Here is a 26,123-nt window from a genome sequence, read left to right as displayed (position 1 = left end):
GGGTGGGGTTGGGTTGTAGCACAGCGGGAATTATGGTGTTCCAGAGGGTAGGAACTGCGACAGAAAAAGCATGCTTCTGAGTTTCTGAAGATTACGTTTTTAATTGAAGGATTTGTCATCTAATTCCCCTGTCCTCATCCCTTCCCATTCAAAATGCAATGAATCTTTTTTGCTTTCTTTTCTATCCAGGATGCACTTGAACCAAGATGATCCACTTCAACAGCATTTGCTCTTCAAGAAAACTCTGTTATCTATCTGGAAGATGGTTGCTGGCCATAGGTAAATGACTAAACTCGTGAGACTATTGACCACTGAGATGACTAAAAAAATCATCTAGAGTAGAGGTCTATAAGAAAGTATGTGTCGTGCCCATAACTGGTGTGACTAGTTAGTTATTGAACCAGTTTCTAAGCTATTGCCTATTATGTAATAAGGCCTTATATAAGGTGCCTAGGGAACCATCTTCACCTTGCCAAGCTGATAACTTTTACCACGAGTGGGGGTTCTAGTGCAGATTAGGTGAATCTTTTGAGACTAAGAGAATCTGTCTCTCTTGAAATGTATGAGATCCAAACTTACATCTTTTAAGTGCTTGTTGAACTTGTTCTTGTTTTCATTTAGACCATCCATGAATGTTTCAAGAAAGGCTTTGAAGAGGAATCTGCCTTTGTTTTATGTATTTTATATTCCATAAACTACTTCCAGATGCTTTTGTATATGAAATGATATTTTATTTATTTATTTAGTTTGTCAAACATGTACGGGATAGTAGGTATAGGTATAAACATAAACATAAGCAAAATAAATACAGATAAATGAGGACAATAGGACAGAAAGACAGGGATGGTAGGCACGCTGGCGCGCTTATGCACACCTGTTACAGACCTCTTAGGAATGGGGTGAGGTCGACAGGAAATAGTCTAAGGTTAAACTTTTTAGGGTTTAGGGAAGAAACTACAGAGTGGGTAGTGAATTCCAGGCATTGATCACTCTGTCCTATATTCTGCAGTTGAGTTTGCTGTGCTTTACATTAAGTTTGTATCTATTGTGTGCTCCTGTATTGTTGTGGTTGAAGCTGAAGTAGTCATTGACAGGTGGGACATTGTGGCAGATGATTTTATGAATACAGTATATATTTAACATATATTTAACATCAACATTCATATATTTAATACCAACATTCAAAATATTATTCTGCTAGTGTAATAATTCTGGGCTGATCGCTATTAATCACTATTAATTCGAATTGCACAGGAAAGGATGTGCGGTTTGTTTGCTAGCCACTTTTTGGTCTTTCTTCCTAGGTACAGCGGTCCCTTCCTGAAGCCGGTTTCAGAGAAGCAGGCTCCTGGTTACAAAGATGTGGTCAAAAGGTCAGTGAGGGAAAAGGGAGTGCTAGGAAGGGGTGTATTTATCAGTTGCTTTTCCTCTTCTGTCTATGTCCACTGCTGAGAATGTTCCTCTTTAGAAATCAGAAAAGAGTTTTCTCTGTGCAATATATTTTGTAGTCCTGTTTTCTCTTTTATCATGGGGAGGAATTGTTCCTCCTGTACTGCTTATTGGAAGAATGTCCAGAAATTCTGGAGCTTTCCCCCGCCCCTCCATTCCATTTCCAAGTAATTCCTAATACAGTTTAAATGTAATCCACTTTTCCCTTGCTTTGGTCTCATCTGTAACTCTCAAATGCATTTAGCACGGTAAGTCACAGGTGAGTTTGGAAACCAATCAATGCCAACCACCGAGTTTTTTCCCCACCCCATAAACCTTCTAGCCCCCAAAACGCACTGAACTCATCATGCACTATTTGGGCAATCCTATGGAGTGTGTAATCCCACTAACTTCTCCTAATGTAGCTGCACTCAAGATTTCTCCCTGAATTGTGCAACCAGAATGGGAGCCTGCAACATAGGGTTATCTCACTGAGACAAAAGTTTTTAGCTGTGGCAGAAATGCAACAGGGAAAGAATATTTGTTTTTAAGTAGTTTTTCATTTGCGGTAATGTCATGTGAGGAATCAAACATCATGGTTTGTATTACATCCTTTTTACTTTCTTCTATCAGCTCTTTGAAAGGTAGGATATTAATTGGTACGGCAAAACCTGGCAGCTTTTCTGGCTTGAATGGCTTTCTCATTGCATCCGCAGTTAACTATTAACTGGTACTAATATTATATCTCTTCCCTCTATATAATAATAATAATAATAATAATAATAATAATAATAATAATAATAATAATAAAAAATAATAACAATTATTATTATTATTATTATTATTATTATTATTATTATTATTATTATTATTTATTAGATTTGTATGCCACCCCTCTCCACAGACTCGGGGTGGCTCACAACAACAATAGTAAAAATATGACAAATCTAATATTTAAAAAACATCTAAAAGCCATCATTAAAACCATACAACACAAGCATACCATACATAAACTATATAAGCCTGGGGAGGAGGTATCTCAATTCCCCTATGCCTGGCGATATAGATGGGTCTTAAGCAATTTACGAAAGACAAGGAGGGTGGGGGCAGTTCTAATCTCTGGGGGGAGTTGATTCCAGAGAAGGCTCTTCCCCTGGGGCCTGCCAGACGACATTGTTTAGTCGACTGGACCCGGAGAAGGCCAACACTGTGGGACCTTATCGGCCGCTGGGATTCGTGCGGCAGAAGACGGTTCCAGAGGTATTCTGGTCCGATGCCATGTATGGCTTTATTGATCATTACCAACACTTTGAATTGTGACCGGAAACTAATCAGCAGCCAGTGCAGGCCACAGAGTGTTGGAGAGACATGGGTGAATCTAGGTAGCCCCACGATAGCTCTTGCAGCCGCATTCTGCACGATCTGGAGTTTCTGAACACTTTTCAAAGGTAGCCCCATGTAGAGAGTCAAACTCCTCCCAGACAGATGGACAAAGATGGGCCCCAGTCACCTCGACTGACTTGTTGTCAGTCGACACTGCCATCCAATCGGAGTCAAGATCCATCCAGATCCGAGCAATTTTATCAGCGAAAAACGTATTGAACTCCTCGGCATTGCTCTGTAACATTGATAAAAAGTAGTTCTAAAAGGGAAGGAACAGTGATTTTTTAAAAAAATCCAGGAAATAGTGGAACATGGCTAAATTTATCTCCCTGAGAACAGAAGTTCTGGAAATGGGAAGGAGAGAGAATGAGTCATTTGAAAGAAAAGCAAAATACAGGCTAAAGTTCAGTGTAAAGATGCCATCAGAAAAAAGTTCAGTGTAAAGATGCCATCAGAAAGTTCAGTGTAAAGATGCCAACAGAAAAAAATAGTGGAACTTCTTCCCAGAAAAAAGTATATTTAAAACAAGAAAACTATTTGGGTCACAAACGTACGATTCCCACAACTTCCATTAATGTATATGTGTTACTCAACTCCGTATTGTAAGAGATTTCATAGCTTAGCTCATTTCCTGAATTGCCCCTATTTGCAAGTAACTTGTAAGTTACCTTGTTAGACATTAAATTTTGTTCTTGCCCTCCTAACTCTTATTTGCTTATAACCCTCCATACACATTCCTTTCTCTTAAAATGACAATGACGCTGATGAAAGGGTTGTAATCCACAAAAACCCCTTATATTTATCAGTCTTAAAATATTGGCTATTTTTTTCTTGTCAAGCTTTCAATTTCTTTGGCTTAGTACTGTACTTCGTTTTCTGTACTTATACAATGTTGCTTACCCCCAAAGTGTGATAGATGTAGCCTTGAAGATGTTATAATGTTGGTTTTTGTTTCAGCATTATTTTCTCTGAGATACAGTATAATCACAAGCTGATCCTAGGCATACTTGAATGCACATACCCTAAATATCAGTATTAAATAACAATATTAAAGGAATGTATTTAGAATTGCTTATCAGGAAAGACAATGAACTCAATCTGTATAGTCTGGAGGACAGAAGGAACCTTATTTAACCCTTTAAATGTGTTAAAGGGTTAAATAAGGTTCAGGAGGGAAGTGTTTTAAATAGGAAAGTGAACACAAGAACAAGGGCAAAATCTGAGTTTAGTTGGGGGAAAGATCAAAAGCAACATGAGAAAATATTATTTTACTGAAAGAGTAGTAGATCCTTGGAACAAACTTCCAGCAGACGTGGTTGGTAAATCCACAGTAACAGAATTTAAACATGCCTGGGATTAACATATATTCATCCTAAGATAAAATACAGGAAATAGTATAAGGGCAGACTAGATAGACCATGAGGTCTTTTTCTGATGTCAATCTTCTATGTTTCTATGTTTCTATTGCTATTACTTTATCAAAGGTTGAGTACTATTTAAAACCTAGTTTCCTGTTCTATGTTTAGATATCTTGTAAATGCAAATGACCGTATCATATCTACTTGCTTTTATTAGTCTAATTTTATTTCTCACTAGTTCTGGGATATTGATAATGTAAAGGGATCTGGGAAGCATCCTTTTTATTTTGCAAACTCTATAAGTTATTACACAAAAGTGAACTCTTTGCTTTTCCCTACCTTTCTGAAGACCAATGGATCTTTCCTCCATAAAGAGAAACCTGTCCAAAGGTCAGATTCAGCACATGGTCCAGTTCCAACGGGATCTCATGCTGATGTTTCAGAATGCCATCATGTACAATAACTCCAACCACCACATCCATCGCATTGCTGTGGAGATGCAGCAGGAAGTACTGGAGCAACTCCAGATGTTGGGCGAGGCACTCCTGTGTTCAGACGAAATGCAAGGATTTCTGAGAAGGTAAGGTGTTCATCTCTGAACAGGAGAAATCATGTTCCTTATTCCACTGCTAGGTTCTCATGCCTAGAAAGCAAAAGATGGGGTTATATCAATCATCCAACCCACAAGCAACAGTACAGTGGCACCTCTACCTACAAACGCCTCTACTTTTTTCTAGATAAGAACTGGGTGTTCAAGAACCATTTTCCACTTACAAACCCGAGCCTCTGAAACTGTAACTGGAAAAGGAAGGGAGAAACCTCTGTGGGACCTCTCCAGGAATCTCCTTGGAGGAAATAGAGCCGGAAAAGGTGGGGAGAAGCCTCCAGGGGGTTTCTCTAGGAATCTCCTGGGAGGAAACAGGGCCGGAAAAGACAGGGAGAAGCCTCTATGGGGCCTCTCTAGGAATCTCCTGGGAGGAAACAGGGCCAGAAAAGGCAGAATGAAGCCTCTATAGCAGTGGTGCCCAACGTTTTTTCCACCAGGGACCAGTTTCCGCAAGATAATTTTTCTATGGCCCAGTGGGGGCGGAAAGGGGCGTGGTTGGGGGCGGGATTAAGCATGGGGGTGCTGGTCCTCCCCACCCCTCTTTCCCGCCATCGTCCTGTGGCCGGCAGAACCTGCCTCCCAAGCCCTCTTGCCCAGCGGGAGCTAAGCGCTGGAGAGAGGGGGTCAGGCTGGCCCTCCTGCCTCCCCCAGCCAAAAACGCAAAAGCGCCCCGAGGCAGAAGCCAAAAGAGGCTTGAGCCTCTCGGTCCTTCCCGCCCCTCTGTTCCATCCATCGTCCTGTGGCCGGCAGAACCTGCCTCCTGAGGCCTCTTGCCCGGCGGGAGGCGAAGCGCTGGAGGGAGGGGGTGGCGGCATGAGGGCCGGCAGCTGCTGACTCCACGGACCGGTGCAACATGCCCCACGGCCCGGTACTGGTCCGCGGCCCGGTGGTTGGGGACCCCTGCTCTATAGGGCCTCTCTAGGAATCTCCTGGGAGGAAATAGAGCCGGAAAAGGTGGGGAGAAGCCTCCATGGGGCTTCTCTAGGAATCTCCTGGGAGGAAACAGGGCCTCCACCCTCCCTGTGGTTTTCCCAATCGCACACATTATTTACTTTTATATTGATTCCTATGGGAAAAATTGCTTCTTCTTACAAAGTTTTCTACTTAAGAACCTGGTCACGGAATGAATTAAGTTCGCAAGTAGAGGTACCATGTATCTCTATTTGTGTCTCCCAAAATACAGATACAGTAGTTCTTTACTTACCATTTGTTTAGTGACCGTTTGAAGGTAACAGTGGCACTGAAAAAAGTGATCTATGACTGTTTTCACAATTACAACTGTTGCATCATTCCCGTGGTCAGATGATCAAAATTCAGACACTTGGCAACTGGCATGTATTTATGACTGTTCTGCAATCATGTGTTCACATGATCATCTTTTGCGTCCTTCTAACAAGCAAGGTCAATGGGGAAGCCAGATTTACTCAACAGCCATGTTACTAAGTTAACAACTGCAGTGATTCACTTAACAGCAGTAGCAATAAAGGTCATAAAATGGGGCAAAATTCACTTAACAACTGTCTTGCTTAGCAACAGAAAACTTTGACTCAATTGTAGTCATCAGTCCAGAACTATCTGTAAATGGCATTTCCTTTCTTAACTCTTCCTATAATAGTTACAGTATATCTGTTTTTAAGGTATCACTTTTATTCTCAGTGGAAAATCTTTTATCCTCACATAGAACACAAATGATGTTTTTATAGCAGAACTTGAAATAGTTCTGGGACACTCTAATTCCTTGGAAACATGGAAAATTTTACTTTTCTTTCTCTTTTGCAGGTACTGATGAAGACATGAAAAGGGCAGGTGCATGTTTAGAAGTTAAGAATTCAACCTTGTTTTCTGAAGTCTTGTTCTAAGGAAAATTGTTTGTTTACTAATTTAGCACTGCCTGACAACTCACTTTCTTGTTTAAGAATCTTCATGATATAATGTGTGTCCTGTTCTGTTCATTGGGAGACTTGTTTAATATCTGGAGATTCATTGGTTTCTTAGACAATAATAAAAGTACTATATTGTGTTTCATTTATTGTTTGCTTTTAAAACATTATCTCTTTGCTCAGAATTCTTAAGTAAAATTTGGGAAATAAAAAATGAAGATGAGCTGTGGGCCATAGCAAAAGTGAAACTTTGCTGTTGTAACATTAAACCTTTTTGATAGTCTACACTTAGAAAGATTACTGAATATAGGATTATTCATTTATTAAATGTATATGTCAGCCAGTCTCTCTGCAAAGGGACTGTGGCCTTTATAACAATTGCAAAACATTTTATTTTTCCAAAGCATATTTTAAAAGCACATTTTCAAAAAGGATACTTATTTTTATTGAATTGAAACTCTTTCAATTTAATGAAAATCTGCAATATGAGTGAGTTAGGAATGAGTTAGAAAGATTTGAATAGTGTAAATCTATGCCTATCATACAAGAGCAAAGACTTGACACCTGCGTATACTCCAAAAAAATATGGTATATGAATTAAGGAAAATAACCCATGTTTCTGCAAGCCTTCCTCTAAAAAAAAGTAAACAAATCTATTTGGAAAAATGGAAAAAATGATAAACCACTAGTATATAAAATGAGAGCAAACCACACATAACACTGATGTTAGATACGTATGTAATGAAACATCTGCAAAACAACCAAGCTCAGAGAGTACCAAAGATCCCATAAATACTAGCCAGTTTTATAACAACAAACTAATCAGCAAAGTCAAGATTTCAACTTTTTTTCCCTGCTTTGTCTAGAAGTGGTTTCCATTAAAACAGTTAATTTTGCTCTCTGCTATCTCTATCACTTTTTTCCATCCATTTTTCTGGTAATTGATACACCTTTCCATTTTTGTGCATACAGAATTCTGGCTGCAAATATCACACAGAGTAACAAAATTTCAATTTTTTTCAAGTTCCTCATCCAGTAATCCTAAAGGAAAAACCTCTGGAATTTTAGAACAGGGATAGTAGGGAGGCTGGTGCTTAAGCACGCCCCTTACTGACCTCTTAGGAATTGGGTGAGGTCAACAGTGTATAGTCTAAGGGTATAGTGTTGGGGGTTTGGTGACAAAACTACAGAGCCAGGTAGTGAGTTCCAGGCATTAACTACTCAGTTGCTGAAGTAGTATTTTCTACAGTCAAGTTTGGAGCGGTTTGTTGAACATTTGTTAGTTGAGATTTGGAGTTGCCAGATGTTTGACCATTCTGACCAAAAGTCAAGGTCTTTTTGGAAAGTAGCAATGTTGTTGGAGGTATTGAAGAGTTTTACATCATTGCCAAAGAGAACACAAGTCATTTGTAATGCAAAGTTTATGAAGAGTGTTGATGGTCCTAGTACGCTGCCTTGGGGTATGCCGCTGTGAACAGGAACAGGATTAGATAGTGTGCTCCCTATTTTGACCACTTGTCTGTTTGATGGGTATTATTAAGTGGTATGGGTATCTAATTAATTGGATATGATGAGGCTAGCGTGCCTACTGTCCCTGTCCTAATGTTCCCTCTTATCAGCACCTATCTTACCTATATAAACAATGTTATATCTATGTGTGTTACAAATACATACTTCACCAATAAATAAATAAATAAATAAATAAATAAATAAATGCATACATACAAGCATGTATACATAATTAAGCAGCGCTTATTCAGCAGCGCTTGCATTATCTAAGCTGAGAAAATAATGATGATGATAATAACAATAATAACAACTATTATTATTATTGTTGTTGTTGTTATTATTATTATTATTATTATTATTTAGATTTGTATGCTGCCCCTCTCCACCTCCCCCTTTCGTCCCCCCAGCCAGTACAGAAAGGGACACCGTGTGAACTGGGAAAACCTGACTCGATTGGCTCTTGCGCTCCGGGCACTGATTTACTCCCATGTATTCCGTTCTTTGATTGGTTGAGCACATTGGCCGCGGGGGCTGAAACAGGTCGGAAAATAAAATATATTACGCGGCTGAACGGGACGAAGCAAGGGAGATGGAAGTGGAACCGAAAGCCCCAGGTGAGACTCCCATTTGTACTACATCTCGTCGCTTATGCTGGAGGAGGTCCCAGGGTTGCGTGCTCCCAGTGCCCGACTTGCGAGGGGTTCACGCGGCCCCTTGATTTCAGTAACGGCCTCCAGGTGGGCTTCGCGGATTTTATTTAACGCCTTCAGAATTAAAGGAGGGAGCATGACTCACTAAGTATTCCTACACCGACACAGCCACTCCGAGTCTTCGGAGAGGGGCGGCATACAAATCTAATAAATAACAATAATAATAAGACGCCTTAATATTAATTTTATAAGGTTTCTCGTTCATGTAGTGCAGGCTAGGTAGTAAAATCCATAGCTTTGAGTTTACTTTTTCTATTACAGGAACCTGGTTCTGGATGGAGATCTGTTTAGGAAAAGAATTGCTTGTGCACGTTTGGGCTGTGCGCGCAGCTGTGGGCTTCTAGCAGGAACGCTCAATTGCGTTCGCCCCCGCGGCTTGTGAGTGCTTGTGGGGCCAGCGCGATTTTCCTTCTGCACCTGTAGAGATAGCAAAATCATGCATGGAGCCGCAGGTGCGCCCGCAACTCGCCGAAAAGGCTCGGTGCCCAATTTTGCTACCTCCACAGGTGCAGAAGCAAAATTGCGCTGTCCCCGCAAGCCGCAGCAGCGAGTGCAATTGAAGAAGCACACCGCTGTGTGCGCGTATGCTAAATGCCTAAAAAGTCGATTATCTACTGCCATGAGGCGAAAGGGGAAGCTGACAGTACATATCATAAACCCCTTATTTATCATATGTATCTTCCATTAAAATTTTACCTATGTAATTCTATATAGTTCTAAAATTCTAATCCAATTTTTAAAATTAATATATCCTAATATTAAACAACACCTAAATATATCTTTTACCAATATTCCACAGTCAATCCATATTTAATAATCAATCATCCCTCCTCAAAGTTCTACCACTGTTCTCATTTCTGGGTACCTCTCCTGTCTCTCCCCCTTTTCTGTCTCATTTGTTTCTTATTTCTCCCTCCCTTTTTCTCCCATTCCTTCCCCCTCTCACTTCTCCTCTTTTTCCATCCCTGTCTCCTCCCCCCTTGTGTATGTGTGTGTGAACTCTTGAACCATTTCCAAAAACAGATGAGGGCTGGGTTTTTTTTCCTCTGTTATTATTTGGGTGCTTTTTACCATATGCTTTAAATCAAGAGTCATTTCTCTCTCTCTCTCTCCTCTCATTCTCTGCCTCAATCATTTTCTCATTTCTCTTTTTTCTCGCCTTTTTTCTCTCATTTCTCTCTCTTTCTTCCACTCTTCTCTCTTTCTTTCTTCCTCTCTCCCTTCCTCTTCTCTCTTTCTTTCTCTATCTCACTCTGTCTGTTGCTCTCTCTCTCTTTCTATCTTTCTCGTTTTTTCTTTCTCTCGTTTTCTTTCTATCTCTCTTGCTTGCTTTCTCTCTCTTACTATCTCTCTCCCCCCTTTCTCTCTCTCTTTTTCTCACTTACTTTCTCTCTCCCTCTCTCTTTATTTCTATCTCGCTCTGTCTGTTGCTCTCTCTCTCTGTCAGCCAGGGGGGCTGCGCTTCGGGAACGCCTGCCCCGCCTCTACTGCAGCCCCCTTGCTGACAGCCCGGGACGAAAGCGCTCCCAGCGAAGGGGCTGCGAGAGGGGAGGGGTGGGCATTCTCGAAGCGCGGGGAGAAAACCCTCTTGCAGCCCCGTGTGGGAGCGCAGATGAGGATGAGAAGCCGCCGCCGCTGCAGCCACCGTTGCGGGAAAAGCCGCGCCCCAAGGGGGGCAGCGGCGAGAGGCCAAGGACGCGAGGGGGCCGGAGGCACCGTGGGGAGGCGGGGGCAGCCGCGGTTCCTTTTCCTTCCACCTATGTCTACTACCGGTGGCTCCCCGCCCCGCCCCCACGGGCTGGCAGGGGGGTGGGGAGCGCGCGTGGCGCCTCCCCACTTTCGTCGCTCCTCGCCCCCAACTCCAGCGCCCGGCTCCTTGCGCGGCCTTGGAAAAGGGTGTGCAGGGGGGGTTATTTTTGTGCGCGCCGCCGCGCACCTTAGAATGAACAGTGTCTATATCTATATTATATCTATTACTGTATATCTATTACCGGCGCCTGCGTTATCTAAGCCGAGAAAATAAAGCAACCCCCCCCCCCCCCCCCAAAGTACAAAAAGAGACTCCGTGCGAACTGAGAAAGCAATGTCTGATTCGATTGGCTCTTGCGTCCCGGCCACTGATTGGCTCCTGCGTATTCCGTTCTTTGATTGGTTGAGCAGATTGGCCGCGCGGTTTGAAACAGGTCGGAAAAGAAGATATATTAAAAGCGGGTCACTGAGCAGTCGGCGCCCGAACGGATCGAAGCAGGGGAGGTGGAAGGGGAACCGAAAGCCCCAGGTGAGACTCCCATTTGTACTACATCTCGTCGCTTATGCTGGAGGAGGTCCCAGGGTTGAGTGCTCCCAGTGCCCGATTCACGCGGCCCCTTGATTCCTGTAACGGCCTCCAGGTGGGCTTCGCGCATTTTATTAAACGCCTTCGGAATTAAAGGAGGGAGCACGACTGACTAAGTATTCCTACACCGGCATAGGCGCCTTAATAATAATAAAAAGGTTTCTCGTTCTCCTATTGTGGGCTAGTAAAAGCCATAGATTTAAGCTTACAGGAATCTGGACCGGGATGAAGATCTGTTGTCTAGGAAAATAATTGCTTGTGCACGTGTTTGGGGTGCATGAGCATGCTAAATGCCTAAAACATAGATTATCTACTGCCATGAGGGGAAAGGGGCAGCTGATACTACAGCTGAACCCTCTGTGATGAAGCTCTCTTGTGAGGCCTGCCTGGACCTACTGCTCGTTGGCAGCCATTTTCTTCTAAATACTTATAAACTGTATTTAGAACTAGTCAGGAGCCTGCAGGAATAACTTGGCTTCCTTTTGCTGCTCTTATAGAAAGACCACTGTCATGGCCCAGGCAGTTGCCTCTCCGTTTGGACTGTTTTCTGATGAAGAAGCTGCTGTTTCTCCTGTCCTGGAATCCACCGTGGCAGAATGTGGACTCCGGCGGGCTCTTTTGCCAGATTTTTCTGCCATCTCTTCTGAGCAAGAGCAGGTAAAGTTACAGAGGACAGGAGGTATGAAGAGGAGTTAGGGGCTGGGCTGGGCTAGGGTGGGTGTGTCTCCTCTATACAAAATGCTGAAGCAACTTAATTTGCTACAACATTATCAGGAATTTAATACTTCTATAATAGATTCCTAGACTTTCAATCCTATTTCTGTGCTTTCACAAAGCTTCAGATTGATGGACCTAAATGGCATTGAACCATTAGTAAAGCAGCTCAAGCTTTTCCATGTGGGAAGATCTTTGTTTCTAGAATTTCGAATAAAGTGAAAATAGAGGGACACCAATTTCTTTTTTGCCTAGTATAGTTTGTGTAATATAATTTTTACTTTACTTTTTCTATTAGACATGGTTAAAAAATTAGTTTTGGATCAATATGCGATGTTTGGCTTTGTCCATTTATCATGTAACACCCAATGCTCATTGCTCCTTAGAACTATCAACTTACTATATAGCTTTCTTCAGACACTCAGCTCATACATTCCTTTAACATGGGAAAGAAGAAATAAAGAAGTAAACCCTCCCCTTTCTTCTCACCAAACACATGATCTGAGTAGAACTGATGTAACATGTTCCGCAACTCTATATGAGTGGAGGGGTTTTTATAATAATAATAACAACAGAATCGGAAGGGACCTTGGAGGTCTTCTAATCCAAACCCCTGTTAGGCAGGAAACCCTACACTACTACAGACAGATAGTTGTCCAACATCTTAAAAACTTCTGTTGTTGAAGTATTCACAAATCCTGGAGGCAAACTTTGCCGCTGATTAATTATTCTAACTATCAGGAAATTTCTTCTTATTTCTAAGTTACTTCTCTCCTTGTTTAGTTCCACCTGTTGCTTCTTTTTCTACCCTCAGGTGCTTTGGAGAATAGATTTACTCCTTCTTTGTGGCAACCCCTGAGATACACTGCTATACACTGGAACACTGCTATCATGTCTCTCCTGGTCCTTCTTTTCATTAAACTAGACATGCTCAGTTCCTGCGACCATTCTTCATGTGTTTTAGCCTCCAGTCCCTTAATCATCTTTCTTGCTCTTCTCTGTATTCTTTCCAGAGTCTCAACATCCTTTTCCTTCAGTTTAGATTCAAAGTGGAGGAGAAGGCAATGGTGGTTGGTGGGTGGGTGGCTTTTTGTGCTAGAGCCATACTCTATAAAGTAATCAGGGCAATAGCACTCCATTGCATTTGATTTACATGTATTTAATTAAAATGAAAAGTGGTAAATTATAGTTACATCCTCTTGTAATTCTTGTAACCAGTTGTGCCATCAGTTATTATTATTATTATTATTATTATTATTATTATTATTTATTGGATTTGTATGCCTTGCAGCAAATTTGTGGCTATGTCCAAAGCCTTTTCAAGCCCCTAGCAGCTAAATTCCTTTTGCAATGCATTCCTATTTTAAATGATTTTTTTTTAATGCTCCCTAATTTCTTCTTACTACTGAATTATTTTCTGTCACTGCTGTGCAGCCACCCCATGTTTATCTTATTCCAGTGTAAAATACAGGACTATAGTATCCTTCAGTTGCTGGGGAGGGGAGGAAGGGCCAGCGTTGTTGGCGTCTATTTTAATGTGGTAGAAGGTTAGTGTGTAAATCAGATTGATACTAATACTAATGGTAGGGGAATAACAAGTAACCTGTAACTTCTATAGACTGTTTCCAGTGACAACAATGGAAAGGTAAAGGTGTATGCAAGAGTGCGCCCATTGAAGCCCACAGAAATCGAAAAGCAAGAGGATCAGGTGAGTACCTGAAACAAAGTAGGGCCCATCTATTAGTATAGGACAACATTGATTGGCCAAATTCTTTGCCTATTGGGCTCGCTTGAAATTGGTTTGCAGAGTTTTATATTCAAAAGAGCACAGGGCTGCTAGAATATAGGTTGTCTTCAACTTACAATTTAGTTCAAACAAGAGCACTGTAAAAAGCGACTTTGATAGATTGGCTGAATATTTAAAATTAAGAATGTTTGCTGATAATTGGTTTGGAGATGGTTTTAGATACTGAATGTTAACTATACCTCTTAGGGCTGTGTCTGCATCGAAAATGCTCATTCCATTCTTCTCAAAGCACCCAAAGATTCCTTTACAATGAAAAACACTGAGCGAGGAATTGGCCAGGCAGTGCACAAATTCACCTTCAGCCAGGTATGTTTTTCCATTTAATATGATGGGGCTCATTCTTCTCGGACCTCTATTGAAACCAGTAGAGATTATGGTGTTTGAAACTCCTGGAGAAACAGAGATTAATTCTTGATAATTTGATGTAATTAACCATACATCTAGAGTAAATGTACTCTATCTGATGACATTAACCCTTAGTATTTGCCATTCAGATCTTTGGACCAGAGGTGGGCCAGAAAGCATTCTTTGACGCAACAATGAAGGAAGTGGTAAAGGATGTCCTCACTGGGCAAAAGTGGCTTGTTTATACCTATGGAGTCACAAATTCAGGGAAGACGTATACAATCCAAGGTAAGCGGCACTTGGGGTATAACGTTCCAGATCACCTCTGCTTAATAGGAGTCCCTTGCCTTGACTATTTGCTTCTCGGTCCTTGGCTTGCAGGAGACAGTATTGACAGAGGGATCCTGCCCCGTTCTCTAGCCATCATATTCAACAGTATTGGGACACGGTTGTACCGAGCCACAGACCTGAAACCTTTCCTATCAAACATAGTAAATTGGTTGGACAGCAAAAAGAGTCAGGAAGAGGAAACCAAGAAGCAGGCTTTGATCTATGGTGGGACGAAGGAGGTATGTTTCTCAAAGCCCTTAAGGGCAAGGAAGAGGCAGAGCTGGTCAAAATCCCTGTTGTAATTTTTCCTTTTGGATTGGCAGGAGGTGGCCTTTACTCCTTTGCGCAAACTTCACAGAACAGCACCCCAATCACAACCCCCCACAAGTGGCAGTATTGACAGTGGCATTGGTGGGCTCTCCTCTGTTTGCCAGTCGACCAACCAGACAAACTGGAGCCAGCTGGAAGGTATGTACTGCTCTGAACCTTGGCCCTGGGTCAATTTTATTTTCTGTAGAATTGAAATCTAAGCACTATAGCTGTGATGGTGAATCTATGGCGATAAGTGGTACACAGAACCATATCGGTGGGCATGTGAACTCAAGTCCAGCACGCCAGCTGATTTTTAGATCTTCTAGGCTCACTGGGAGTAAGGAAACAGCCTCTTTCCAGCTTCCAGAGTGGGTGAAGAAGCCCTTTTTTTGTGTTCCCTAGGGTCCAGAGTCTTTCTAGGAGCCTTGGAAGGGCAAAAACAGCCTTCTAAACAATGTCGTCTGGCGGGACTTTCTCTGTGGTGGCTCCGACCCTCTGGAACCAGCTCCCCCCCAGAGATTAGGATTGCCCCCACTCTCCTTGCCTTTTGGAAACTCCTTAAAACCCACCTCTGCCATCAGGCATGGGGGAATTGAAACATCTCCCCCTTTCCCATGTAGTTTTTGTGTATGATTCGATTGTGTGCTTGTTTTTTTTATATATTGGGGTTCTTTTGGATTTTTTAACTTAAAACTGTAATTTAGATTGCGAAATATTAGATTTGTTACTATGTTTTGTTTACCATTGTTGTGAGCCGCCCCGAGTCTACGGAGAGGGGCGGCATATAAATCCAATAAATCTAAATCTAATCTAAATCTTCCCCACCCCTCTGGAGATTCTCTGGAAACACTCCATTTGGCGGCTTCTGGTTGAATCGGGTTCCCTTTTTTTGGCTCTCCCCAGATTTTATAGCAGGGGTCCCCAAATTTGGGAATTTTAAGACTTGTGGACTTCAACTCCCAGAATTCTCGAGCTAGTTATGCTGGCTGGAGAATTCTGGGAGTTGAAGTCCACAAGTCTTAAAGTTGCTAGGTTTGAAGACCTTTGCTTTATAGCCTGGGGAGGGTGAAAGGGGCCTTCCCCACTGTTTCCCAACTTAAAATAGGCCATTTCTGGACTCCGGAGGGTCTCTGGGGGTGGGTGGGGTAGGACATTTTTGCTCTACCCAGGCACCTAGAAAGGCTCTAAAGACTGGGGAGAGTGAAAAATGGGCGTGCCATCATGTACCGGAAGCAGGGGAGGTGTCATATGAAATGATGGGTGTGGCCACAGACCTGCGCTCCCCACCGCACTCCCCCACTTTTGGCACGCAAACCAAAAATGTTTTGCCAACACTATATTCTAGTCACATCAAAACTAAGAATAATAAAGTCTTCAGCAGCAGGAAATGCAGTGAAAAGACCTTTTCAAACAATAGAATTCAAGGTGAAGTATCTGAATCAGAAAAAATATCCACAATCCTATTGTAAAACAGCCTTAACCAAAGGTGGGGATCAGAATAGGTTTACATTACATTTCACAGAAAAGGACTGGGATTATGCGATCCGTTGATTTTTCTGTAGTGCAACTTAAACTTCCCCTTCTAATATTTTCTGGTGTTAAAATTACTGGACAATGAAACAACCCTAACATAGGCCTAGGATTAAGGTTATGACTTTAGGACACTACAAAGGTCATAAGTATGAGTCAGATGCCAAACATTTGAATTTTAATGACATGATCATGGAGATGCTACGAAGGTCATAAGCGTGGGGAAAAAAGTCTTATGTCACTTTTTTCAGTGTTGTTGCAACTTTGAATGGTCACTGAATGAAATATTGTAAGTTGACCACCTGCAATATATAATGAAGCTAAAACTTTCATTGGTGCTCAGAAATATATGAGAAACTAAGTCTGAAAAGAAAACATTGCTTTCTGCTTTAAGAGTAAGAAAACATTAGTGAATGTATGGAAATTGGGATTATTGGGCATACAAATCCAATAAATAAAATAAATTATTAGGAACAGTCACTATGCATGTTGGGTTTACTTTCAGAAAGCCTGTGTTTATTGGGTCTGCTACGAATTGTCACAATCACTAATAACTGGTTTGTTTGTTTTTTCATTGACAGAGACAGGACCTCACAAGGTGGACCCAGATTATGTTTCATTTGTGACTCAAGGGGATGTGCAATTTTCTATCTGGGTCTCCTTCTTTGAGATCTACAATGAGATGATTTATGATTTGCTAGAGGCCCCTGTATCTGCCCCAAACCACAAGAGGCCCACACTGCGGCTGTGTGAAGATCCTACTGGAAATACATATGTTAAAGGTACAGCCAGTCTTCTCACACAGAATATAAATTGGACTAAACTTGTAGAATAATTAATCCAGCTGATCAGTCATCTAACAAGACTGTATTTTGGGTTGCTTGAAGCAGTGTGAGGGAAAGTTTATTGTTTAACTGCTGTACTGTTCATGTCATATGTGACCCATAGCCATGTTTAAGACCTTGTAAAACTTTTTCCCTGCATATTTGGAACTTGAACTTTCATGACTTTGTATCATTTGAGGGGTTCTTTCTAAGAGTATTTTTTTTGGGGGTGGGGGTGAGGGGGGCTTCGTTTTTGCTGGGCAAAAAAGTCACACTTGTACTGTTCGGGTTGTATACGACCCAGACCAAAAAAGGTTTAATTTAGGTACTTAAATTTGGTCGTTTTGAAAACTTTTTCCATTGGGATACTAATTTGAACTTTTCTGAACACAATGAAAGTAACATTGAGATGATGAAAAAAGTAATGCTTATTTGTTTATTTTGCTCATAAATGCCCGCCCCTAGCGTTTTTGTACAATTTTGTTCATTTTTATCTAGCTCAGGCTGCCAGTTCAAACTTTTTTTTGCCTTTTTGTGTTGGATTACTATTTTGAACATCCCTGATCATTAGAAAAATAGAAATGAACTGAAAAAAGTTATGCTTATTGGGTTTCCCCCCCCCCAGAAATAGGGCCTTTCCCCCCACGGCTGTGTGCAATCATTTTCACTTTAAATTTTTTTTAGCCTTCCATGTCCAACTTTTTTGAAAACTTTTTGGACTGGATTACTCATTGGAACTTTTCTGAACACAAGGAAAGTAAAATTGAGCTGAAAAAATTAATGCTTATTTGTTTATTTTGCTCAGAAATAGGGCCTCCCCCCTCCCCCCCACGGCTGTGTGCAATCAGTTTCACTTTACTTTTTTTTTTAGGCTCCAAATCTGTAATATTTTTAATATGCTAGGCATTGATTTACTAAATTGGACATTGCTGATCATCAGAAAAATATTCCCTAAGGTTTCAAATTGGTGCTTATATTTTTATTTCACCCAGAAAGCCCAAACCACGTTTCGGCTGTGTGCAATCATTGCCACTTTACATTTTTTTTAGCCTGCCAGTTCCAACTTTTTTGAAGACCTTTTGGATTGGATTACTAGTTTGAACATTTGTGAACATGATGATATGAAAATTGAACTGTAAAATTGATGCTTATTTGTTTATTTTGCTCAGAAAAGCCCCCCCCCCCCAAATGATTTGGACCATTTCTTTCAGTTTATATTTGTTTAGGCTCCAAATCTCCAATTTTTTTCCCCTTTTGGTATTGATATACTAAATTGAACATTACTGATCATAGGAAAAATAGAAATGAGCTGAAAGAAACTATGCTTATTTGTTTATTTTGCTCACAAAAGGGCCACCACCCCTCGCCCTTGCTGTGTGCCATTAATTTCAGTTTTTATATAGATTTGGCTGAAAATATTTGGAATATCCTTTTGAAAAGCAAGTACGTGATGGCCAGACAACTAATTTTATGAAATAAATACATTTTACTAAAAACAAGTATGTAATTTTGAATTCACCGCATATGTATATAAACTGAAAAAATTGAGCACTGCCTGGTGGGGGCCTTTTCTGATCAAAATAAACAAATAAGCATAATTTTTTCACTTCAATTTTCTTTTCGTTATGTTTAGAAATGTTCATTTTAGTATATCAATGCCAAAGTTATTGAAAATATTTGGAATTAGGGACCTAGAAAAAGTTATAAAGTGAAATGCTTGAAAAAATGTGGGGTCAGCCCTTTAATGAGCAAAATAAACAAATAAGCATCAATTTTTTCAGTTCAATTTTCATTTCATTATGTTCAGAAATGTTCAAACTAGCAACCCAACACCAAATATAGCAAACCTTTATGCAGTTTGCAGGCTAAACTATCTATAAATTGAAAACATTTCACAAAAATGCTAGGTGTGGGCATTTATGAGCAAAATAAAAATATAAGCATTACTTTTTTCATCTCAATTTTACTTTCATCGTGTTCAGAAAAGTTCAAACTAGTATCCCAGTGAAAAAAGTTTTCAAAAAGACTGAATTTAAGTATCTAAATTAAACCTTTTTGGTCCGGGTCATATTCGACCCAAATAGTACAAGTGTGACATTTTATTATCAGAACAGCAGGGATGTTAGAAAAGAAGCAGGAGGTAAATAGAATTTTTTTAAAAAACAGAGAAAGAATATGGGAGAAATGGGAAATATATAAAAATTGTCCATCGGGGTGTTTTGACTCGAGCAATACTTTGTTCAGAGAAAATACATTGTGTTCTGTCGAGCTCTCTGGCAGAATCCTCCCGAAAAGTCAGATACAAATTGCAGACACACACACGTTTGAAAATTCAAAACAATGTTCTTTATAATGAAAATTCACTTAAACTAAGCCCTCTTTTGGTATAGCAAAGAGCACTCGTCTCCAAACAAATTGGTAATTGGTACAAGTCCCTTATCAGTTCTGAGATACTTAGCTTGCAGCTGTGAGGTAATTCACAGTCCTTCTTCTTTCACAAAGTGAAACACACTTTGCTTTAGTTTCAAAGCGGGGAAAAAGCAACACACCAAGGTCGAAGTTAGCAAAGCAGGCATGAAACACAACGATCAGATAATCCTCCACAATGGCCAAACCCACATGCTGCTCTTTATAGCAGCCTCACTAATCACCACAGCCCCACCCAACCACAGGTGGCCTCATTTTCTTTTATAATAATCTCTCAGTTGTTGTTGCCTATGCATCGCTCTCTGCATGGATGGCTGTATCATTAACTCTTGTTCTGAATCCAAAGAGGAGCTAGATAATTGATTTTCTTCTGAGCTGTCTGCCACACTCTCCTCCTCCCTGTCACTCATGTCTCCTTGGTCAGAGGAGCCTTCATCAGCAGATTCCACTGGGAGCAAAACAGGCCCGCGGCATGTGGATGTCTCCCCCACATCCACAGTCCTTGGGGCAGGAGCTGGGCCAGAGCTAACCACAACACATTGTATGTTGGTATGTGTGTTTAAAAAAACATATATATATATATAAATATATAAATAGCAATGTTAGAAGACACAGTCCCTTTATTGAAGTGTGATTCCTAGATATATACGGAGTCTAATTCCTGCTATTTCAATTCCCTGACTCATCTTTGTTTTTGTAGACCTGAACTGGGTGAATGTGCAAAATGCTGAAGAGGCCTGGAAACTGTTGAAATTAGGCCGGAGAAACCAAAGTTTTGCCAGCACCCACTTGAATGAGAATTCTAGCCGCAGGTCTGTCATATTTCTCACTTTGGTTACAGGGAAAGTGTTGGGATTCTGAATTATTAGTGAAGTATGTTCTCTGTACAAAAAACTTCATTTGCCCAAGTTTGGGAAATATGAGAATAAATGAGCTTAAGCATTTGAAAACTGGTTTACTTTCTAAAAATAGTTCTTCTCTTTCTCTCTGTAGTCACAGCATCTTCTCCATCCGAATTCTACACCTTCAGGAAGGCAGCAGTAAAACGGTCTCAAAGATCAGCGAGTAAGGGGAAACTTTCTTATTGAAGGGAATGGGAAAGACAGCTTTGTTGTGATAATATGCAAAGGGAAAGCTGCCCTGTGTAGCTTTGACGTGTTTGTCAGAATGACAACATTGGTTGCTGTAAAATGTTCACTCTTGTGTCTAACCTGGAATGAAAAAGTCTTCCCTGTGTTCTTGTATGGAGCAAGGCAACCTAAATAGTAATAACAATAGCACTTAAGACTACAGTGGTACCTCGACATACGAGTTTAATTCGTGCCAGACCGGAGCTCAAATGTCGATCAATTCGCATCTCGAACGAATGCCTTTAGACATTGTTTTTTACGCCGAGATAACTGGAAGCATGGAGTTCTTGCGCCACCTAGTGGACGCTCGGCTCGTATCCCGAATTTGAGCTCGGGTGTCAAACAGAAATTTTGCTTGCGTCTCGGCTCGTAACTTGGAATACTCGCATGTGGAGCAGCTCGTATCTAGAGGTACTACTGTATATACCGCTTAATAGTGCTTTTACCGTCCTCGGGAGGATGGAAGCCTGAGTCAACCTTGAATCTGGTGACATCCGATCTGACAAATTACAGGTACCCAGCGGTCAGTAGAAGTAGCTTGCAGTACTGCATTCTAACCACTGCATCTGCTAAAGTAGCAGAGTCAAAGGGCATAACTATGATTGGATGTTGTCATGGATTCTCATGCGGATTGCCAGAATTTCTAACCTCAAGTTAGAATATGATTTTTTTTGGGGGGGGGGGGGGCTACACTGGAAGGGGGGAGAAGTGGGGGATGGAACCAGGCTTTGCATCAAACACTCCTCTTTCTATTCCCCAGGCTGTCACTGTGTGACCTTGCTGGCTCAGAACGCTGCAAAGAACAGAGAACGGGGGACCGCATGAAAGAAGCCAATAACATCAATACCTCCTTGCACACTCTGGGGCGATGTCTCTCAATCCTGCGACACAATCAGACCAAGTAAGTTAAAGGAATTTCCACTTTTAGCATTCATTCATTGTCTGTAGCTTTGTCTGGCCCTTTCTGTTATTACGCCCAGTATGGTTGAAGATACTGATATGTTCTAGGTTAAGATGAGCGCGATGATGTGTGTGGGTAGGCTTCACGTTTTGTATTAGCATTTCCAGACCACAAATCCTCTTCCCTCTCTCTCTCTAAATAGGTCAAAGCAGAATGTGGTGCCTTTCCGGGATAGCAAACTAACCCGCGTGTTCCAAGGCTTTTTCACAGGACGTGGGCAGTCCTGTATGATAGTCAATATCAACCCATGTGCTTCGTCCTATGATGAGACCCTCCACGTGGCTAAGTTCTCTGCCATTGCCAGCCAGGTGAGAAAATAAACATTGGTGTTCATTTTAGTAGTTTCTGAGTTCTTTAGTGCAGTGATTTTCAACCTTTTTTGAGCCGCGGCACATTTTTTACATTTACGAAACTCTGGGGCACATTGAGAGGGGGGGGGGGGGGGCTAAAAAAAGTTTGCACAAAAAAATCTCTCTCTCTCTTCCTCCCTTTCGCTCTATTTCTCTCTCCCTCCCTCCCTCTTTCTCTCCCTCCCTCTTTCTCTCCCTCCCTCTTGCTTTCTCTCTCTTTCCATCCCTCTTTCTTTCTCTTCCTTCCTTCCTCTCTTTTTTGCTGTCTTTCTCTCTCCCTCCCTCTTTCCCTCCCTCTTTCTCTCCCTCCCTCTTGCTTTCTCTCTTTCCATCCCTCTTTCTTTCTCTTCCTTTCTTCCTCTCTTTTTTGCTGTCTTTCTCCCTCCCTCCCTCTATGTCTTTCTCTCTCTCTTGTTTTCTTTCTCTCTCTCTCTCTTGTTTTCTTTCTCTCTTTCTTCCTTTCTTTCTCTCTCTGAGCTTCGCGGCACACCTGACCATGTCTCACGGCACAGTAGTGTGCCGCGGCACACTGGTTGAAAAACACTGCTTTAGTGGATAGAAAACAGATGGGATAGAATAGGATAGTTCACTGCAATATTATTAGTACCATTAATTCTGACTTGCCTAGCCAATTATTAGATTCATTATTCATTCATTCATTCATTCATTCATTCATTCATTCATTCATTCATTCATTCATTCAATTCGACTTCTATGTCACCCAATCCTGAAGGACTCAGGGCAACTTACAACAATATAAAAATACAAATACAGTAAAAAAGAAGTCAAAAATCTAAAACTATGACCCCAGTTTTAAAAAACCCATAACTCAATCAATCCAGACAACACCCATACATAGCATTAATATAATTTGGCCATGACAGATGTCAGTTCATGGCCCCAAGGCCTGCCGGCAAAGGCAGGTCTTTGGAGTCTTTCGGAAGGCCAGTAGAGTGGGAGCAATATGGACATCTGGGGGGGGGGGGAGTTGGTTCCATAGAGCTGGGGCAGCCACAGAGAAGGCCCTTCCCTGCAGTCCCGCCAACCTGCATTACTTAGTTGACAGAACCTGGAGGACGCCAAGCCTGTGTGATCTTATTGTTCTATGGGAGGAGAGCATGTGGGTCACATTGGTTTCACCCATCACTCACAACAAGGACTTTGTAAAGCAAACAAATTATGTTTGAGCAAATTTAAGCTGATATTTGCAAAGGTACAGGGCTTCATCCTTTGCCTTCCAACCAGGGAGCAGTGGCAACAAAAGTCTTCGATGTTGACTGGCTAAAAGTCCTATGTGCCGTTAACCCCCTAGTGTTCTACTAAACTGTGAGCTTGATAGTAGCAGACCTAAATTGCCTGCTCCAGGCACCACTGAAGGACATTCTACTACATATACTACAACTTCTATAACTCAGTTCTGAACCTGTAATTGCTGGGCTTTTGTAAGGTTGCTACGTGGTTCTAGTCCTTTTCCTGTGGTTTGGGTAGCTTGCTGTGATCTGGTGCTTCCTTTGAATGTACTATTCTCCCCTTTATTTTATACTGTGATAGATTTACCTGAATAAACAAGGCTGCTAATTGTGTGAGAAAGACTATATAAAAGAACAAAAAGCTACTTATCTGTAACTGGTTTTCCCAGTGGCTCTCTGGGCATTCCAGCTGTTTCAGGACTGAGGGAAAAGGAAGGAGCTGCCTTTCACATGCATATCAAATAAATAAAAAATATTATAGTGGCAATTCCCAACAAAAAATTCCTGCTTTAGAAGATTTTTAGTGTGGGCGAATGTGGAGGCACACAATCTATGAGCATATAGAAGATGATCACCCATAGTTTCAACCAACATATTATTTATGCAGATGCTTTAAGACAGTGGAGTTTTCCCCCAAAAAATTGCTTCCTCCTGAGGGGAAACTGCCATTTTGTCTTGGATGCCTTTTTCAGAAACATAAACAATATATTCTGTTCAGAGTAGCCCTGGCATAAGGTGGAAGGAAATGAGTGCCATTGTTTTTTTAAACTGTGTTGATAGTATAATTTGGTCTCTTACAGCTTATCCAGGTTCCTACAAAGGTGGGGCTTTTGTCTATCCATTCACTCATCAAGGAACACAGCATTCAAACTAGTAAGGCCTCTGTGACGGATTCTGAAGAAACAGAATATGACGAAGACAGCGAAGATGAAGCAGATGTGACTGCATATGATACGGAGGTAAAAAGTTGGCCTTTCCTTATTTAATGAGTGGAGAGGTTTTCAGAGCTACTCAATTGGACATCTCTGGGGCTTTAGAATCCTTCAACTTTTGAGCATCTGATTTAAGCATTGATCACTGATTTTAAATCAGGTGGTTGGGTGTGTGATGCATTCTGGTGTTGATTGTCCCACTGAACCTAAATCACCATGTACTTTGTATTTTCCCCACCCCCAAAATCCAGGATCTTGTGCATATAGTGAAAGCTGTGCAAGACCTTCTGTTGAAGGAACGTCGGGAGAAGCTCCATCTGGAGATGCGTCTCCGTGACGAAATCTGCAATGAGATGATGGCACACCAACAACAGCGAGATCAGTGGAGAAGGTATTGTTGCTGTTGGAGCCCCCTGCACTTTCTAGGGAACCAGTCTGTGATTGATCCTTGGCTTTCTATGCACCCATCTTACGGTGTCATCTTCCTTCTTCAATGTCTACTGTAGTGACCATATAGATTCTGAAAAGGAGATGCTAGAGGACCTTTATGAAGACAAACTGAATAACCTGAAGACGTCGCTAACAGACTACTATCTGGAGAAAATTGAGGTAGGAAAAAAAGGTAGACGATGTACAGTGGTACCTCATCTTACGAACGCCTCTTCTAATGAACTTTTCAAGATACGAACCTGGTGTTTAAGATTTTTTTGCCTCTTCTTCCGAACTATTTTGACCTTACGAACCCAAGCAGCTGCTGCTGGGATGAAGGGGTTTCTTTCCCCCCCCTTTTTTGAAGAAAGAAAAGGGAGGGGCTGCTTGGAGTAGGAAACATTTTGCAGAGAACAACGTGCTTGCAAAGGAACTGAAACGGTGTCTTTTGAAGAAAGAAAAGGGAGGAGGGAGGGGCAGCTTGGGGGAGGAAATTTTTTTGCAGAGAAGAACCGTTGCACTTACCTGAACGGTCTTCTCGCTGCACTGCGAGGAGAGTCCAACATGGGTTAATCTTCAGCCAAGCTGGAAGGGACTGAGTTAAAAATTAGCATAATTTACTGGTCCAACCCCCATGCTGCCCTTCCCGGGTCAGTCTTATAATAAAACGAAGTCATAGTGATAGTAAACCAAAGAACTTTATTAATCAACCAACTTGAAATAACTCAAACTATGACAACCATGAGACCCTGGGCCCAAACAGCCGGGTGGGTTTGGACTCTCCTCGCAGTGCAGCGAGAAGACCGTTCAGGTAAGTGCAACGGTTCTTCTCCACTTGCACTGCTTCGGAGAGTCCAACATGGGATATACCCAAGCTCAACATATTAGGGGGGGAAAGGCTGGACCAGGGGCGCAGTATCGGTGCAAACTCTCTGCAGTACTCTGCGTCCAAAGGCTGCTTCAGCAGAAGCGAAAGTGTCCAATCTGTAATGTTTAATGAATGTATTAGGCGTGGCCCACGTTGCCGCACGGCAAATATCGTCAATCGGGGCCTGCGTCGTCCATGCCGCTGAAGTGGCTGCGCTCCTTGTTGAGTGTGCCGTGATGCCTCTTGGTATTGGTGCAGATCGTGATTTGTATGCTGTGATAATGCAGGAACGAATCCAGCAACTAATTGTCTTGGGCGAGACCTTACTCCCCATAGATGCTGGAAAGTAGGAGACAAATAAGGCCTCCGTTTTCCTAAAGGTATTAGTCCGTCTGATATAAAGTTTGATGGCCCGTCTAACATCCAACTTGTGCCATCTTAGTTCCAGTGGGTGAGACCCTTGGGCACAAAAGTCTGGTAGCACAATGTCCTGAGATCTGTGAAAAACCGTGTTCACCTTAGGTAGAAAGGCAGGGTCTGGTCGGAGGACCACTCTATTGGTGTGGAAGATGCATAAGTCCGATCGTACTGATAATGCTGAGAGCTCGGAGACCCTCCTTGCCGATGTGATTGCTGTGAGGAAAGCCGTCTTTAGTGATAATAGACGCAACGGTATCTCCCTCAAGGGTTCAAAGGGAGGCTCC

At 41.7% G+C, this 26,123-nt stretch overlaps 2 protein-coding genes across 3 annotated transcripts in view; both read left to right on the top strand.

Annotated features, from left to right (window-relative positions):
- BRD8 (bromodomain containing 8) overlaps nt 1–6,801 on the top strand; it is a 47,878-nt gene extending 41,077 nt beyond the window's left edge. Inside the window, exons 25-28 of the mRNA XM_070738811.1 lie at nt 190–279; nt 1,305–1,373; nt 4,519–4,749; nt 6,556–6,801. Coding sequence (XP_070594912.1) covers nt 190–279; nt 1,305–1,373; nt 4,519–4,749; nt 6,556–6,562 — 397 coding nt within the window. The 3' untranslated portion in view covers nt 6,563–6,801. The remainder of the gene's footprint in view (nt 1–189; nt 280–1,304; nt 1,374–4,518; nt 4,750–6,555) is intronic.
- A 4,193-nt stretch (nt 6,802–10,994) lies between these two features.
- The window catches only part of KIF20A (kinesin family member 20A), a 34,484-nt gene continuing 19,355 nt past the window's right edge, over nt 10,995–26,123 (top strand). The window contains exons 1-15 of one of the 2 annotated variants that reach the window (XM_070738803.1): nt 10,995–11,153; nt 11,708–11,867; nt 13,543–13,632; nt 13,918–14,037; nt 14,226–14,364; nt 14,458–14,645; nt 14,730–14,874; nt 16,830–17,030; nt 20,200–20,311; nt 20,493–20,564; nt 21,390–21,530; nt 21,733–21,898; nt 23,991–24,149; nt 24,374–24,513; nt 24,629–24,731. In XM_070738803.1, the coding sequence (XP_070594904.1) occupies nt 11,721–11,867; nt 13,543–13,632; nt 13,918–14,037; nt 14,226–14,364; nt 14,458–14,645; nt 14,730–14,874; nt 16,830–17,030; nt 20,200–20,311; nt 20,493–20,564; nt 21,390–21,530; nt 21,733–21,898; nt 23,991–24,149; nt 24,374–24,513; nt 24,629–24,731 (1,923 nt within the window). In that variant the 5' untranslated portion in view covers nt 10,995–11,153; nt 11,708–11,720. Of the gene's footprint in view, nt 11,266–11,707; nt 11,868–13,542; nt 13,633–13,917; nt 14,038–14,225; nt 14,365–14,457; nt 14,646–14,729; nt 14,875–16,829; nt 17,031–20,199; nt 20,312–20,492; nt 20,565–21,389; nt 21,531–21,732; nt 21,899–23,990; nt 24,150–24,373; nt 24,514–24,628; nt 24,732–26,123 lie in introns of both variants that reach the window. The other variant, XM_070738804.1, reaches the window with a different exon arrangement.

The sequence above is a fragment of the Erythrolamprus reginae genome, chromosome 2 (genome assembly GCF_031021105.1).
Source record: "Erythrolamprus reginae isolate rEryReg1 chromosome 2, rEryReg1.hap1, whole genome shotgun sequence".
Classification (NCBI taxonomy): Eukaryota; Metazoa; Chordata; class Lepidosauria; order Squamata; family Dipsadidae; genus Erythrolamprus; species Erythrolamprus reginae.
This window is presented reverse-complemented; position numbering and strand designations above follow the sequence as displayed.